General features: G+C 38.5%; 1 protein-coding gene and 1 pseudogene across 2 annotated transcripts in view; both read left to right on the plus strand.

Moving 5' to 3' along the window:
• HSD17B12 (hydroxysteroid 17-beta dehydrogenase 12) overlaps positions 1–14,115 on the plus strand; it is a 151,656-nt gene that overhangs the window by 83,951 nt on the left and 53,590 nt on the right. The window contains exon 4 of the mRNA XM_081281086.1: positions 10,304–10,411. Coding sequence (XP_081137212.1) covers positions 10,304–10,411 — 108 coding nt within the window. The remainder of the gene's footprint in view (positions 1–10,303; positions 10,412–14,115) is intronic.
• Positions 87–2,116, plus strand: LOC308634876 (protein FRG1-like; annotated as a pseudogene). Its single transcript has 2 exons — positions 87–716; positions 2,069–2,116. The product of its transcript is annotated as a protein FRG1-like (transcript).

Raw genomic sequence — 14,115 nt, forward strand, 5'->3', positions numbered from 1 at the left:
TGAATCCATTTTTGTTTCTTCTATATTTCTCTTCTAGTCAAGCACTTTGTCCTAAACAAGGTTCCACCTATCTGTATAGAAGAACCATGGCCAAATATTCCCTATGTGAAGTCCATCAAGCTCATGCTCAAGGGAATGAAGGCTAAAAATAAGAAGAAAAAGATCAAAGATGAGAAGAGGATGAAGAAGCCCAACTTGATGTTGGAATCTGGTGGATAATGTCCAACTTTAGTGAAATTTCAGGAACTTTCAACATTGAAATGGATAAAGGAACCCATATCCATGCACTAGACAATGGGAGCACTACATAAAGAGTTGATGAGGGGTCTTCCAGAGCAACTTGGTGCTGTCAAATTGTCAGTTGGATTCTGGAATTGCCTTAAATCTGGATATAGGAATTACCTTGGTATAAATTCAGATGGGCTGGTTGTTGGTTGTTCAGTTGCAATTGAACCAAGAGAACAATGGGAACCGGTCTTTTAAGATGAGAAAGTAGCTCTATTGGCTTCAAATAGTTGCTTTATTCGATGCAACGAAGCAGGAGATGTAGAAGCAAAAAGTAAAACAGCAGGAGAAGAAGAAATATAAAGATTAAGTCCTGTGCTGAAAGGGAAACCAAGAAAAAAGATGACATCCCAGAAGACAAAGGAAATGTAAAACAATATGAAATCAACTGTGTAAAGAAAATTTCAGGCCCTGCTCAGTGTGGTACTCCTGTAATCCCAGAGCTCATGAGGCTAAGGCAGGAGGATTGCAGCAAGTTCAAAGCCAGCTTCCGCCATTTAGGGAGGCCCTAAGCAACTTATCAAAACCCTGTCTCAAAATAAAAAGGGCTGGGGGTGTGGCTTAGTCCTTAAGTGCCTCTGGGTTCAATCCTCAGTACCAAAAAAATAAATAAATAAATAAAAATTAAAAAAAAAATCAGAGGTTCTAAGACCACAAAGTAAGTAAAGAAGATGATACAGTTCTAAATTGGCTTAGAAAGATGGATTTTTATGTGAGACACTTCTGGACAGGAGAGGCAAATTGAAAACTGATAGATACTGCAAATGACCAGGGAGCCACCCCCCACCTTTTGTTTTTTTCTGAATAAATCATTCATTGTCAATAAATAAATAAATAGCTGATATTTAATTTTCATGGTTTTGATTTTTTTTCAAAAGTTTCTTTAATATATAAGCAACTGTTAATATATCTTTATTTCTTTCTTTTTAACTTAGTGGTAGATATTGGCCTAGTATGCATGAGGCCCTGGGTTTGATCCCCTGCACTGAAAACGACAACAACAACCACACACATACTCTCTCTCACACACGCACACAAATAAAATAAAAAACCAAAATGACAAATCCAGATTTTGAAAAGAATGCTTTTTTCCTTATGGTGTGATTTCACAAAACCAGAATGGGATATTTGTACAAGCAAAGTGACAGGTTAAAATAAAGAGGTTTCTTAAAAGAAAAAAATTAGCTCATTTAGCATTTTTAGAAGAAAGGTATAGTGTGACATTTGACTTCTAATTTTAGTTCTTGTTATGTTTGAAAGAAGAGGGGAGGAGTATTATGGTGGATGACACAGATCTCTTTTTCTTCTAACTTGATTTTGAGCTTACAGCTATCCTGCATGGAAAATTGGTCAGCTCTGGCCCTGATAACATTGGTTTATCATTTTATTTTTCAAGCCAACAAAGAGACATAAGATGCCTCAAAAAAAGACTCACTCTACTCAAAAAAAAAAAAAAATAGGAACACATTTTACTATATGATAAAAAATGCTGAGATACACTCACAAGAACATTGAGAACATTGCTTGATACGTAAATCCAGGAAGACTGTTTCCCCCTAAGATGTGATAGTGTGTTAACCAGATTTCTAAAGCAAATGGATGAAACCTCGTCCTGTCTCTCCCTGAAGCTGTGTATCTAATGAGTGTAAATCCCGCGTCCGGCTCTGAAGTCTTCCCACACTGGTCTCTCTTTCCTGTGCTGTTTTCCTTGGAGCCCTCCTCTCTCAGGGAACTAAAGCAGCTGCTTTGTCCTTTCCCTGACACCTGTTGCTTTTCTTAACAGGCTGTGGGGCTATGGATCCTCTACTCTGTCACATCATTTCCGACCTAAAACAAACAACCCCCCCTCCCAAAAGCCTACGTGTGATCTTGGCACTTCCCGGCTTAATAGCCTCTGCTAAGTGCTTACAGCACACACAATGAAATGTACACTTGTTCCAGGGCCAACTTCTAGGCCTGTGACCTGGGCATTTGTACAGGGCCCTGCACTTAGAAGGGCCCACACTTGGTTCAATGCTCTGCTGTCACTGTCTTGAAGTTCTTCATCACTTTTGAACAAGGAGCCCTGCATTTTTATTTTTCACTGGGTTCCACTAGCTATGTAGCCAGTCATGCTTATCATGGCACGTACAGCCTCTGCCAGCTTCCTCCTACCATGCCTCTTCCACTTCTCCCTGTGCACCACGTACACCATCCACAGGGGTTCCTACAACATGCTGTTCCTTTTCTCCAGTTTCTCCTCTGCATGGCTGGTTCCTGCTTTTCCTCAAGATTTCCACCCTAACAGTACATCCTATTTAAAATCCCCCTCTGCAAGCAAAAGGGAGTTCCTTTCTCTTTAATGCTTTGTTCATGTTTATTAGAGCAGCAGTTGGGTTTCCACATATCTCCTTCACCAAAATACGACCAATTTGAGGAAATTAATTATTGTCCTCAGGGTGAAGCCTGGCATGCGGACACTGCTTAGTATGTGTTTCTTCAATCAAAATATTTATTGAACTCCCATAATGTACCAGGTATTGTTGGCTATAAGTATATAGCAATAAATAAGAAAAACACAAAACCAGACATAGACCTTTGTAAGACTTGTAGGTTAGTTGCCTAGTTCTAGATGCCCATGCTCTTGAATAAGTGAATGATCATACACTAAGATTTTCAGGTAGTAGTTTAGGATGGGTAATTTTCTGCCTCCTTGACTAGTGGTTTTGGGGGTAGAGTGTTACAAGCTCTGGTTACAGGAATCTTGCATTTGGAATCTGTCCTACATTATTTTGTGACCTTAAAGAGAAAGGTGGATGTCACCAGGGTCGTGGACTTCCTTCATCAAATCTGAGATGCTGTTGATCTTGGAACAATGATGTGACTTGTAACCATTATTAGTAAAGAAAACTTGCCAATTAAACTGATATGCATTCAGTTGTAACACATCCTGATCTCAAAGATGAAAAGTGAATAAAAATGTAAAATTCAGAATCATAAAAATGTGATTCAGAGGTTAATCACAAGCAAGTTGAGTCAAAAAAAGACCACTTGGACTCTAAGAGCAAGGCTTAAAATAGTACATCATGACACTGATTCCATGGATGATACTCTAATAAATAAATTACTTTTTAAAATAGAGCTGGAAATTCATGGCCAGCTTTTTTTAAAAAAATGCAACTGATACAAAGGGGTAAGAGTTAACAGGATAGTTAATACCTACAGCATCCCATGCTGTCAAGGGAAACCAACAATGTCAAGCAGCCTGCCATCACAGGTAGTCCTTATGAGAACTATGTAGGGTGGATGTTATTTCTTATGGTGTATAGGCTAAGAAATGGAATTCTTTTAAGCTAAAAGGCCTAGTGAAGGGCCCTCCACCAGCAGTCACATGAGCTGGCACTCAAGTCCAGGGCTTCCAGTCGCATCCCATCTCTTACCAAGAAACTCTGCTTCCATATTACTAGCAACGCCATCTTGGAATCAATATTAGGAAAAGTTTTGTTTATTTCTTTTTTTCTCCTCTCAAAAAATAAATTCAGATGCTTCTATTGGCAGGTCTTTGTTTTCCAAGTACAGAAAATAAACATCCTTATCTGAAAATTTTAAGAGTGGCTTACCCAAGAGTCCACAATTCCTGAACCAAGTGTAGAACTCAGAGCTTTCAAAAGAAGAGAACCTATTCATGCCCTATGAATAGAACAAATTCAAATGGTAGAAGGTTTTTATTTATTGCAGGTGGTTGTTCTAGTTAAAAAGGGTGTAATGAATAAAATATAATAACCTTGGCTTAAAATAAAGAAGTACTTGGTTTGGGATGGAATCCTGATGAGCTGATTAATTTTTTTGGTTTGACTGAAAGTGGGTCTCTTCATTGAGATTAAAATTATCGTGAATATTTTTCAAGGGCAATGTAAAAAAAATAGACCATTATTTGAGTAGCATCTCTGGTAATTATAATTAAGTGAACCTTTAAAAATGGAGTCAGATGAATTATTCCCTTCCAGGGCACAATCATCTTTCCTCCAAACCACAGAAGGCAGGCATTCTCTGATGGGGAGTGTCTCACTCCATGAGATAGTGATGGAAGGATAGATATGGTAGGGCCTGAGGCTGGAGAGGTTGGGGAGAGAAAACTATAGGAGAAAGAAGGGAGAATTTTTTAAAAATTCTTTTTTTTTCTTTTGTTTATTATTTAAAAATTCTTTTTAAAAATTATTATTATAGAGCATTATAATTGTACTTAATAGTTTGCTTCATTTTGGCAAAATCACACATGCATGGAATCTGGTTTTCTCCATTTCAGTCCCTGGTGCGCCCACCTTTCCTCCGTTCTTCCTCCCATTCTCCTTACTCTGTTCTGCTGATCTTCCTTCTACTTGGGGACTTTTGCTTATTGTTTTTCCCTCAGAGAATACAAAAGCCTCATTGTGTTTATTTTAAATCTCAAAATAACATAAAACATAATTTTATGCAAAAAGAAGAGTTTTTTTTTTTTTAAACATGCAAGATATGTGTATAGTTGTAAACTGAACTTAATGAATTTAGGCGTGAGGAGCTGAAATCGTGAGCTCTGGCTCCAGCTCTGTTTCCTTAAGGGCCTTTCCCTTCCCCTCTCTTCGGGAGATCTGGGGATATGGAGAATGGCCTGTCCATGACTCACAGCCTCGGCCTTCACATCCACGCCCCTGAGTTCAGCTCCAGCAGAACTTTATTCATGAGGCTGGATGGTTTCTAAAGTGTTTACAACTCAAAAATGTTTGAGTTTTTATCTGTCTCTCAGTTTATCTTATGCTTTGAAATGACTAGTAGTAGTTTCCTATGTTATATCCTATGTAGACATTTCTTATCAGCATATGGTTTTATTTCTTCTCCTTTTTTTGGGGGGACGGTGGGGGTTACCAGGGATTGAACTCAGGGACACTGGACCCCTGAGCCACATCCCTAACCCTATTTTGTATTTTATTACAGACAGGGTCTCACTGAATTGCCTGGTGCCTTGCTAAATTGCTGAGGCTGGCTTTGAACTCGAGATCCTCCTGCCTTAGCCTCCTGATCCGCTGGGATCACAGGCCTGCGCTGCCGCGCCTGGCCAGCATATGGTTTTATTTCTAAGGGAAGAGTTCAGCAAGTACCAAGAAGGTGGTTTTAATAAATCAGCTGTATTGGTCTAAATGTTTTTATTCATTTATTAGCAGAGAGGCCTTTGGTTTATGCCAGGCATTGTGCTAGGTGCTGGAAATATAAGAGTGACAAAGATGACAAAGAATGATCACTGTTTGTTAGGAAATTGGGACTCTTTATTTCATACATTATGGCAGGCTCCTTATAGGGTTACATAAAAGGTCTCCAAGAATGTCCCCAAGAGACTAAAGAGCTTTTCCTTGGAGGAAATGGATCATTAAAAAATTGTCCACACAGGCAGCAGCTCCACTTGAATCTTAAACAGTGTTACATTATAGGCAAGGTGGGGAAGGGTGACTGCAATAGAATTTTATAATGATGAAACCTGAAACTTATGAGAAGTGGCTGTTTATTTGGAGCAGAGGTAGGGTAAAGGAGAATCAATATACTCTTTTTGGTTTATATAGCTAGAAAAATTTAAATAATACCCAAATTTATATAGATAAGAAAATAAGACTTATTTTCTGGCATTTTCACAGTATCCTCAGTCACTTAGGGGAGTTATTTGAGGAAAGTTTTTCCGAAGTCTATGAATAGTCTTAGAGGAAGACTGTTAAATTTCAAACGAGGGGCCAGTTTGTTGAGCAAAGTGGAAAAAAAAAAAGATGGCCAGAACTAGAAGTGTGTTGAGTTGAATATTGACACCCGTGGTTATCGGTGACATGTTGAAGTTTGAACATTAGAGAAGCCCACCGAGGCAAGCATATAAAGCAGGGTTTATTTAAAAAGGGGAAACACAGACTTCTGTGAGGGAGAAGCATAGCTGGTATCCTGGTATCCCAAGAAGCCAGGTGTTCTGCCCTTTTTATAGGTCCCAGGCTTCCTTTGTTCTCCTGCCTTTCCCCCTTATCTTTCTCCTTCTTGTGTATGTGACTAGGCCCAGGAATGCTGGGTGGGAGGGCCCAGAGTGGGAAACAGGTGGGCTGAAGGGGGAAGGGCAGGATGGAGTAGGACACATCAACAACTTTATAGTGTGGTGTGGAGGGGCAGTTCCTGGGACAGGTTACCTTAGCAACAGGTTGGAGCAGGTGCAGGTTCTTGATAAGGGTGGAGGAAGGGCTCTGAAGGAATTAACATTTCAGTCCCTCAGGGGACAGTCTCCAACTTCCTAGACTCAAAATTGGCCTCCTTGATCCAACCTGACTTGATTTATCTATCTATACTGACTGCCCGTCTAATTTTGGCTGAGGTACAATATGATGGCTCTTCTGAATGTGTTTATTACCTCTATTGATTTGAACCTAAACCTGTGTTAATTTTAATACTTAGGGGTGTTTCAGCAGCATCTTGAGACTACTTGTGGATACAGTTCCTTTCCTGTCAATTGCAGACTCTTTGAACTAATTCAGAATACTCTGAGTCTAAAATAGCAATGTGATTGTGGAAATAGAATATCCATGATTATAGGTAATGGAATGGCTTGAGGCTCTACCACTGAGCTATATCCCCAGCTCAATGGATTCGTTAATTCTGTATTGTCTTTAAGAACTACAGATTTTATTGTCAGACAGTTATACAATATTTGAATAAATAGAGAGCCTAGAGGGAATGCCACATTGTCATTCTTCACAAATTTAATTGAAGTGCTTAATGCAGACCCAATAGAAACAGACTAAACAGGTGAGAAAAAGCAGTACATTTTTGTAAAAGAAGATCAATAAAGGAGACTTCACTACTAGAAATATTAAACCCTGTCTTAAAACTCATACCTAAAATTAATAAGATAATAAACAGACTCTATTTCTGGAATCAGTACAAGCTGTCCAGTGATTTTACATCCTCGTGGCGATAAGTCATTGACCCACTACTGGAAGGGCAGGTTCTTGGGTGAAGCAATTCCCAAAGGAATAACACCCCCAAATTGCTGGCTGATCACATTCTCACAGTTTTGTCAACAAAAGTTTCCTTGCCAGCATTTGAATGGCTCATATTATGTCTGTTGAAGCCTCCAAATTCTGTTTGTGTATCTTTATCCTGCACACCTGTAGGGTATTGACTGTATCTTATTACTGCTTCTACTCTGGGAAAAAGACTTGCCCAGAGGCTATGTCATTCTTTGGGCCTTTGTGGTAGGCAAGGATGTGAGCACCCAGAAGCACCCACTCTGAAGGCTTTGATGAAGTGCTCATTCTTCCCTACAGGAGCTGTTACTGGGTTGGGTCTTGTGAAAAACCTTGGCTTGGAAGGTTCTGAAGATGGCCATACAGCTTTCTCTGTACCATGTGTGTCTGGTGCTTACTACACCCTTGTGTAGTCAGATCATTGTCCATTAGTCTGACATTCTATTGGGACAATAAGAGGCAGAGTGGTAGGCTGTGGGAAGGGGAAAGATGTGTACCCTTAAATCACTTCCCTAATTCCTAAGGAAGCCACCCATTTTATCCTAAAAGCCAGCCTTTTGGAGTACTTGTCTGATAGCCTGGGCCCAGAGAGAACTGTTCCTCTTCTATTCTTACATATGTGTGCTGCTATTTTTGCCCCATACAACTTTATGGTGGGTGTGGGGTCAGGTCATGAAAACCTCACAACCCATCCAAGGGCCTTGTCAAGAACATGCACATATTATGATTCTCAGAAAGGAAACGAGGGGAGTTCGTTGGATTCTTCTGAAGAGGCATCTTCACAATGGTGGTCAAACAAGGCTTCTCTGAGAAGGTAGCATTTGCTCAAGGACTCAACAGAGACAAGGGATGCAGAAGAGCACTCCAGACAGGGAATAGTAGGTGTCAGCACCCCAAGGGCCTTTGGAGCATATTCTGTGTTTAGGAGTGTGAGCAGCCACCATTGTTGGAACTGGAGAGCAACTAGAGCGGTTGGAAATGGGATCCGAGAAGCGTTAGGCTGAGACCAAAGACTGCGGCTCTTACTCTGAGTGAGATGGTTTGTGAGGAGGGGACTGATATTATCTGACCTGTGTTGAAAAAGGAAAAGGCTGGTAGTCAGAGACAATGAAGAAAAGTAAAGAAGAAAAAAGCAGTGTTGACTAGGCCAGAACAGGACTCTGGGGAATCCATGTATAAGTTCAAATTTTTAAACTTCCGAAAAACTTACTCCAGAAATCATTTACTTGTCCTAATGTGAATACAAAGAAAGCTTCCATGGGCATTTATTATTAAATAACATTCTTTCCAAGAGTGTTGTTGAATTGTTTTCAGAAGCATATCTGCACAGGACTACAGTAGTACAAGGACATTCAGCAAGTCCTGTAAGCTCTAGAAGAATGAATCTGACACAGGGATTGTGGGATTACTTTTATTACTACAGAGAGACTTTCCTGAACCTAACGCTAGTACAGAAAAATACTTTGTTTTTTAAAATAAATAAGTCAATTTATCTTATTTTATACTTGAATAAATTTTTACATACAGCAAAAAGTATCCTTCAGCTTTTTGTTTTGGGTCCCCCCATGTGAATCTTGAGCTGTAAAAGAGTTAGTGTTCTTTAGTTACTGGTGGTAAGTTCTCTTGAGTCATTTCTAGTAAGATGTGCTCTGAGCTCTAGTGAAATAACAACTCTGTGCCTAACTCTTCATTATGTAAACACATATATACCTCATGTATACTGCAACAGGAAGAATACCTTTAACACCAAACAAGGTATTTTATTGGTTGATTTTTCTTCTCTTCAATTTATGCATGAATTTTTACCTAGGGTCAATACTTTTCATTGAGTCTAACCAAGAATCCAGTCTCTCCTGAACCAGCTCTTTAGTTTTAGACATAAATCCATTTAGGTCAAGAATGGATACTTCCTATGAGGATTAATCCTGCAAATTCTGTGATGAGCTGACATTGACTTTGACTGAAGAAAGATTTATTTTTGGAAGCAGGATTTTAAAATTAATTCTTTTGAATTTTCAGCAGGTTTCAAAGAATAACATTTGTAGGGAGGGAGGCTGGGGATTGATGGGAAAGGGGGACCCGTGTTTATGGGATTCCTTCTGTTTGTCCACAGTATCACTTCAGCCCCACATTCTAAGTTGGGGGTGGTACTTTCATTTTCACAAGAGGATGCTGAGGCTCAAGAAGGACAAGTGATTTGCTTAAAGTCGTTTTGCAAATAAGTTGGAAATAAAATTGGAACCGATGTCTGGGTGACCTCAAAGCCCACTCTCTCTCTTCAAGGGGGCTGACTTGTGAAGGCAGAAGTAAACATTATACCTTACCTCAGATGAGTTTTTGTTTCTCTAGGGTCTCATTTCTGAAGCTGTTATTTCCTTCAGCTCTGTTTGGACTTTAATAGTCCTGTGCAAAGGAGAACACTGAGGTCTTTCTCATGTCATTTTAGAGATTTATTACTCTGTATTTTGTGTGGTTTTAAAATGTAGTGGCTATTAACTGTTAACCAAGCTCCAAAATTACAATAAGATCATATTCATTTTATTTCCGTTTTAATAAGATGGACTTTTTGTTTTAATATATCACACTTTAAGGTATTTTACGACATAAAGACTTCCTCTTGAAATTATAAAGCATCAATTTGCAATTACAATCACAAAGCCAGTGATATTTAAAGCGTATATAACATTATGATATGAATCATGTTTTATTATTTGTACCTAAGGGTCTAAAAAGTAGTTTTCATTATTGATATATAAAAGGAGAACTGATTAAGGAACATCAGCAGGCTCTGTGACGACACTGGAATTTTTAATTGCTGAACTATTGTGTTGACTGTATAGCATCTTTTAGATGGTCTCATGATTGCTTAAAATTATCCTGGTCTAAATGTCATATCAGATTGGGAGGAAAAAAGAGAATGAAAGAATAATGCTATCAAATGCTCTAATCTTAATTGCTATGCATTAATTTTCCCTATCTTTCCTCATTTGTGTGTGTGTTTTGTTTTTTTCTAGAAGAAAAATTCAAAGTGGAGACAAGGACCATTGCTGTTGACTTTACATCAGAAGATATTTATGATAAAATTAAAACAGACCTGGCGGGTCTTGAAATTGGCATTTTAGGTTTGTATTTTTGCTGCATTTATACTCCTTTGAATTTATTTTTTTACTTTACCTTTGTTTACTCTTTGGATGTTAGGTATTCAGAGGTAAAATGTTTTATTAACACAATCGATCATCAAATGACAATAGTGTGTGTGTGTTTGAATCTTTATGTTAATTATACATTCCTGGCAATTGCTCAGTTTGGATTATTTTATTCCCAGTTTCATTCTTTATAGATTATAATATAGCTATATCTGAAGAGTCCTTTCAGATGAGTGTGAAGACCCATATGCCTGGTTTACAGAGATTGGTGATTCACCTATGGTCTCATAAGTGGCACAATGGGGAGTGCATCTTTAGTTTGTTTTTTTCTAAGTCCACTAGTCTCTTTTATTACACTCTCATGTTAATAAAAACAGATGTGTTTGCTGAGATAGTGAACTTTGTTAAGGAGAAGATTCACCACAAGATATCAAGAGGGGAAATGGTCTTTGATAAGTTCTCTAGCATTCTTCAAGAGTCATTTCTAGAAACAGTATCTCTAGTCTAGAAAAACACTTTATTACTAAATCTCTTTATCTCTCTTCCTAAAGTGGCGGGAACCTGGTAATTATTCTTGTTTTCTCTTTTGAGCTACAAAAGGGAAATAATGAAGAAAAAACAATTTTTACCCTTGTTTTTATTTTTACTTTTTATTTTGGGACAGAGTCTCACCAAATTGCCAAGGCTGACCTTGAACTTTTGATCCTTCTGCCTTACACTCCCAAGTAAAAATTTATCTTTCCTAACATTTCTTTAGTCATAAAGACCTATTCTCTTTTCGTCATCTTACAAAAGAATTGTCTTTTATATAATTTCTAGATAAGATAGTTTTTTAAAAATCAGCTACACAAGTGTAGCCTTCCATGGTACACTTGGACTTATGGTTGACCCTGGCTTTGACATGCTATCCTTTCTTAACCCCTGACTGGTGCATCATACTTCATCATACCCCATCCTCCCACACACTGCACTTTCACTTACAGGAGAACCAGTAGGTGAAAGATGAATGAAATCACGGGTTTAGTTTTCCCTTTGTGTTACATGTTCTTCTGAAAATACACATGTTGCTGGAAAGTCTTTTTTTTTTTTTTCTAATTTTAGGTGGACACATATCTTTATTTTATTTTTATGTGGTGCCGAGGATTGAACCCAGTGCCCCATGCATGCTAGGCGAGCATTCTACTACTGAGCCACGACCCCAGCCCCAGCTGGAAAGTCTTTTACAAGTTCTTCTATAGCTTAGATCTGGAATACATTAAGCACCACTAAGATATGTAAAAATCTTGACTGTCTTTAAACTTCCAAATTAGCAACCATAACTTACTGGTTAGGACAGATGCTGCCACAGTTTATTCCAACCTCCCTTCACACTGGTGATGGACTAGGAAATGAAGAAGAATGGCTTAGGCAGGAAAGGGGGTCAAGAATCTACAACGAAAGGAGACTACTTGCTTTGACCTTGTTATTGGAGAATGACTTACTTATAGAAGTAGTACATTTCATCATAATTGTATTCATTTTAGCTGTTTTTCACTGTGCAATTGTGAAACTATTGATAATCTGCAGATAGGGCTTTGGAGATGGAAATTGTTGGGCATTGGATTGGTGCAGGACTGGAGTATTGGACAAGGTACCTTCAGCAGCTCTTTCCTGACCCAGAAAGACTTTGATTTGAGTTTCAGTATGATAACTAAATCTGTTAAGGATGGGAGTGCAGAGCACATGGTTCCCAACTATTTCCCCCCCATTTCTAGAATCCTAAGACTTGGGTCAGCACATAAGCATTGGCATTTGGACATAAGCACTGATGCTCTCCCGGGCCTCATATTCTAATGCAGCCATTATTCTTGTAGTCCAGCCTCTTAGCAAGTTACTTTGTACTCCTTTTCATTCATTCATAGTCATTAATTCATGAGTCAATGAACTGGAGTTACAACAATGAATAAGGAAAGCTACACTACATTATTTATATTGTATAATATTCTAGAAGGAAGGGCAGGTGTAATAAGAGGATAAAGGGGAAGGGGCAGTTGATTCAGGGAGAGATCATGATAACCTGCCCTAGTCAGTGGGATTCCAGAAATATTCAGGAAGTAGATGAAGAGGATTTGTGAGAGATTGCAGGTGGGATGAAAAAGAGGGAATTCATGGATGACTTTCAAGTTTCTGGGCTTCAGTGTTCACCTCAATAATACCATTTACTAAAATGAAGACTCCTGGAAGAGGAGTTTTTATGGGAGCAAGGAGTGGTTTGGGCTTTCTAGGAGAGCCACAGTGGATTGTTAGTGTGATAGTTGGACATGTAGGTTGCAGGTCCAGTTTGGAGATTGATTATCTAAGAGTAGTAATTTCATGGAAGCAGTGAGACTAGGTATCATCATATAGAGAATGTAAAGAGAAAACTGAAGGTAGCTCTTTTGTGTTTCATTTCTTCAATCAAAGCCTTCCAGGAATGGATAGCATGCATGAAGCTTTTTTTTTTCTTTTGCCTCAATTCAGCACTGTTCAATAGAACGATTACACAAGCCACATATATAATTATAGCTTTTCTAGTAACCACATTTTTTTTTTTTTTTAAAGAGAGAGAGAGGAGAAAGAGAGAGAATTTTTTTTTAATCTTTATTTTTTTAGTTTTCGGTGCACACAACATCTTTGTTTGTATGTGGTGCTGAGGATCGAACCCGGGCCGCACGCATGCCAGGCGAGCGCGCTACCGCTTGAGCCACATCCCCAGCCCCTCTAGTAACCACATTTTTAAAAAAATAAAATGAAATAGATGAATTTAATTTTTAATAATGTATTTGATTTGAACCTGCTATAGCCAAAATGTTATCATTTGGACATATAATCAGTATGAAAAACTTATGAAATATTTTGCGTTCTTTTTTGTAACTAAGTCTTTGAAATTTAGTGTGTATCTTACACTAACAGCACACTGCAGTCCTGACTAGCCACATGCACAGTAGGCATATGTGACAGTTGGCTGCTACGATGGACATCTCAGCTCTTGTTCATCTTGGCTGTCTCTTATCCTCAGTTTTGTGGGAGAGCCATAAATATAATTTCTAGATTTTTTCCCCAGTGCTTTAAAGCAGTGGTTCTTAGCCAAGGGCAGTTTGGCAGTGATCGTAGCATTTCTCATTTGTCACTAACTTGGGTGGTTCTACTGGCCCCTATTGGGTAAATGTTAAGGATGCTGCTGAGCCTCCCACAGCAAATTATTATTGACTTAAAATATCAGTAGAGCTGAGACTGAGAAACCTAGCTTTAAAGTTACTGTCATTAAACAGTTTGAGGGGCTGTGGGTGTAGCTCAGTGGTAGAGTACTTACCTTGTATTTGCAAGGCCCTGGGTACAGTCTCCAGCACCACAAAGACAAAAAAAAAAAAAGCCAAAAAACCCAAACAAAACTGGTTCTGATTAAATACTTATATATCTTTAAGTTTTGATTACAGATCAGTAACACAAGTAATTATAGCTAATGTATACATACTCCTTGAACGTGTACAGTGGTACTTTGATGTATTATCTCACAAACTGGGCTGTAAGTTTAGTTTTCTTTCTGCTCTACCACAACTGTCTCTTCAGTCATCCACATTTATTAGGTAATATATTATACTTATGTTGCATTATAATTTTGAAAACCATATCTGTGAGCAGAATTTTATCTTACTACTTGG

Source organism: Spermophilus citellus, assembly GCF_964194105.1.
Source record: "Spermophilus citellus genome assembly, chromosome: 2".
NCBI classification, from domain to species: domain Eukaryota; kingdom Metazoa; phylum Chordata; class Mammalia; order Rodentia; family Sciuridae; genus Spermophilus; species Spermophilus citellus.